Genomic DNA, 3126 nt, shown 5'->3' on the forward strand with positions numbered 1-3126 from the left:
AGGTAGATAGGATAGTGAAGAAGGTGTTTGGTATGCTTGCCTGTATTAGTCAAACTATTGTGTACAGGAGTTAGGAGGTCATGTTGCGGCTGTACAGGACAATGATTAGGCCACTGTTGGAATATTGCATGCAATTCTGGTCTCCTTCCTATTGGAAAGATGTTGTGAAAGGGTTCAGAAAAGATTTACAAGGATATTGCCAGGGTTGGAGGATTTGAGCTATAGGGAGAGGCTGAACAGGCTGGGGCTATTTTCCCTGGAGCATCGGAGGCTGAGGGGTGACCTGATAGAGGTTTACAAAATTATCAGGGGCATGGATAGGATAAATAGGTAAAGTCTTTTCCCTGGGGTCGGGGAGTCCAGAACTAGAGGGCATAGGTTTAGGGCGAGAGGGGAAAGATATAAAAGAGACCTATGGGGCAACTTTTTCACACAGAGGGTGGTGCGTGCATGGAATGAGCTGCCAGAGGAAGTGGTGGAGGCTGATACAATTGCAACATTTAAGAGGTATTTGCTTGGGTATATGAATAGGAAGGGTTTGGAGGGATGTGGGCCAGGTGCTGGCAGGTGGAACTAGATTGGGGTGGGATATCTGGTCCCGAAGGATCTGTTTCCATGCTGTAAATCTCTATGACTATATTGCTCCTCCCATTCACACAAACCATTTTACCTTCCAAATTAGTGTTACCTGCAAATTTGGATTACAATTCTCTATTCCTTTAATTAAGTCATTAATGTATGTGGTGAAAATCTGCAGATAAAGGATAGATCTCTGGGAGATAGCATGTCTCGTACTCCATACAGTAAAACATTTCTCCCTCTGAGAATTAGTACAATTCACAGAAGCAACACTTGTTCACAGACCTGCAAGTTTTATTGTTTCGTTGATCTATAATAACCTCCGTAAAGTCTCTCTCAAGCTTCCTGTGCAAAATCTATTCAAGAAAAATAAAGTCAAAATTCAAGACCTAGACTAAACTTACCAATGCCTGCAGCAGCCAAGTACTGAGCTGCAGGGCAGCCTAGACCTCCACATCCAACAATCAGAACAGCCTTCTTAGACAGATTCAGCTGACCTAAAAGCATGAAAACATCACGCCAATAGATTTAATTTGTTTAATCCAATATTAGGGCACATGTCACATTTAATTTGCTTATAATTATATTTTAAACATCAAGGATCCAGAAGATATGGGATATACTTCTAGTATTGGTGTCTGAAACAGACCATACAAAAATTTATGAGTAGGCAGATGATTGAAAAAGAAAATGAAATAAAACACAATATGGACAAGTTAGAACAACCACCCTGTTTATCTATTTCCAAGATAATATTGAGGAACAGAAAGTTAAATTATAAAAGTCCACACTTTTACTCAAAATACTTGTAACAAGTGTAAACGGTGCTTTGACTAGCGTTTTCAATATTGATGCGTTCATGGCTTCCCTGTCTCAATGTGCTGAATGTCTCTCAATTTCTGCCTTTTTATAATGAGGACATAGATATAGGATTTGTCTTTTAAAAATGTTAAGTTTGAAAAGCTTACAGGTCATTGGAAGGAATAATGGAGAAAATTTAATTTTGTTTCTATGTTAGGTTACAATGTTTTTTCCCCAAATGTAAGTTCCAAGGTTAAATCATTTCCAATTTTTCTTTTTGCACTGAGTAGCACATCAAGACTTGTTTTCTCAGTTTCTAATAATGGCAATGAATTATTTTTGAAGCTAAGCTCTTCCACTGCAGAGTGCAATCATAATTCCCAATCTATTCTAACACTTGTATGTGACTGGCTAAAAACAAAAGGGAGATTTAAAACTAGATTATAATTAAAATGTACAATAGATACCAATGTTAACAGTATCATATAAAACAACAATTAGAAGCATTCCACCCTCACTGTCCCAGATCTATTTACAATATCAGGTAGTAGAACAAAGTATCCAGCTCTGAGATTTTTGCAAACTGCTGCATAACTGGCATTAATGTTGGTCAGGATTCAGCTCTGTTGGATCAATCATGTGGTTTAGGTTTGCATGAAGAATTTTCACATAACAAAAAACAATAGTACTCTAAGCCAGCTACACACGGAAATCAGACCATAGGACATCTCAAAATTAGATATAGCCTCAGTTTGCTAGAGTTTTCAAGCTAAATCATGGGGGACGTAACCCTGGATAAACACAAATGGAAAACTCTCTGTTCTCAAGCTGTTTCAACATTTAAGAGAACAGTCAGATGACTTTAGAACAAGCACTTCATATGTAGCATTTGCAATAAGAGATTTCGGTAATGTCACACAAGATTACATTAACCTAAACTGCAAACTTGTCTTTATTTGCTTCTTTGCTGAACACTCATCTGTAAAAGCAATGGAACAATCATTAATTGGGATTATATATTGTGTTCAGTATTCCATATGTGAAAATAAATTAGTCATTACTATATGTGGAATTCAAGTAGTGCAGAATTATAAAAAGTCAAAACATTTGCGATCATTATTGGAATAATTTAGAGCCAGCTTAGTCCAACTTCTCTCATATCAGCAATGTGGCAGTAAGGATACAAGCATAATAGCCACTGCTTAATCCAATCGCTAGATCTGGGTTCAGAAAATAATTACAAGGATGTTGCCAGGGTTGGACGGTTGAGCTAAAGGGAGATGCTGAATAGGCTGGGGCTGTTTTCTCTGGAGCATTGAAGACTATGGGGAGACCTTACAGAACTTTATAAAGTCATGAGAGACATGGATAGGGTAAACAGACAAGGTATTTTCCCAGGGGTGAGAAAGTCTAGAATCAAAGAACATAGGTTTAATATGCAAGGGGAAAGATTTATAAGGGATCCAAGGGGCAACCTTTTTCACGTGGAGGGTGGTGCATGTATGCAATCAACTGCCAGAGGAAGTGGTGGAGGCTGGGACAATTAGAACATTTAAAAATCATCTGGATGGATATATGAATAGGAAGGGTTCAAAGAGATATGAGCTGGAAATGTGTTGCTGGAAAAGCGCAGCAGGTCAGGCAGCATCCAGGGAACAGGAGAATTGACGTTTCGGGCATAAGCCCTTCTTCAGGAATGAGGAACGTTTGTCCAGCAGGCTAAGATAAAAGGTAGGGAGGAGGGAC

The 3126-nt window shown here is 38.7% G+C and overlaps 1 protein-coding gene across 3 annotated transcripts in view; it reads right to left on the reverse strand.

Moving 5' to 3' along the window:
- Window positions 1-3126, reverse strand: part of mocs3 (molybdenum cofactor synthesis 3) — a 73022-nt gene that overhangs the window by 60227 nt on the left and 9669 nt on the right. For all 3 annotated transcript variants that reach the window (XM_043695555.1, XM_043695554.1, XM_043695553.1), the window contains exon 3: window positions 984-1076. In XM_043695555.1, coding sequence (XP_043551490.1) covers window positions 984-1076 — 93 coding nt within the window. The remainder of the gene's footprint in view (window positions 1-983; window positions 1077-3126) is intronic.

Source organism: Chiloscyllium plagiosum, chromosome 9 (assembly GCF_004010195.1).
Source record: "Chiloscyllium plagiosum isolate BGI_BamShark_2017 chromosome 9, ASM401019v2, whole genome shotgun sequence".
Lineage (NCBI taxonomy): Eukaryota > Metazoa > Chordata > Chondrichthyes > Orectolobiformes > Hemiscylliidae > Chiloscyllium > Chiloscyllium plagiosum.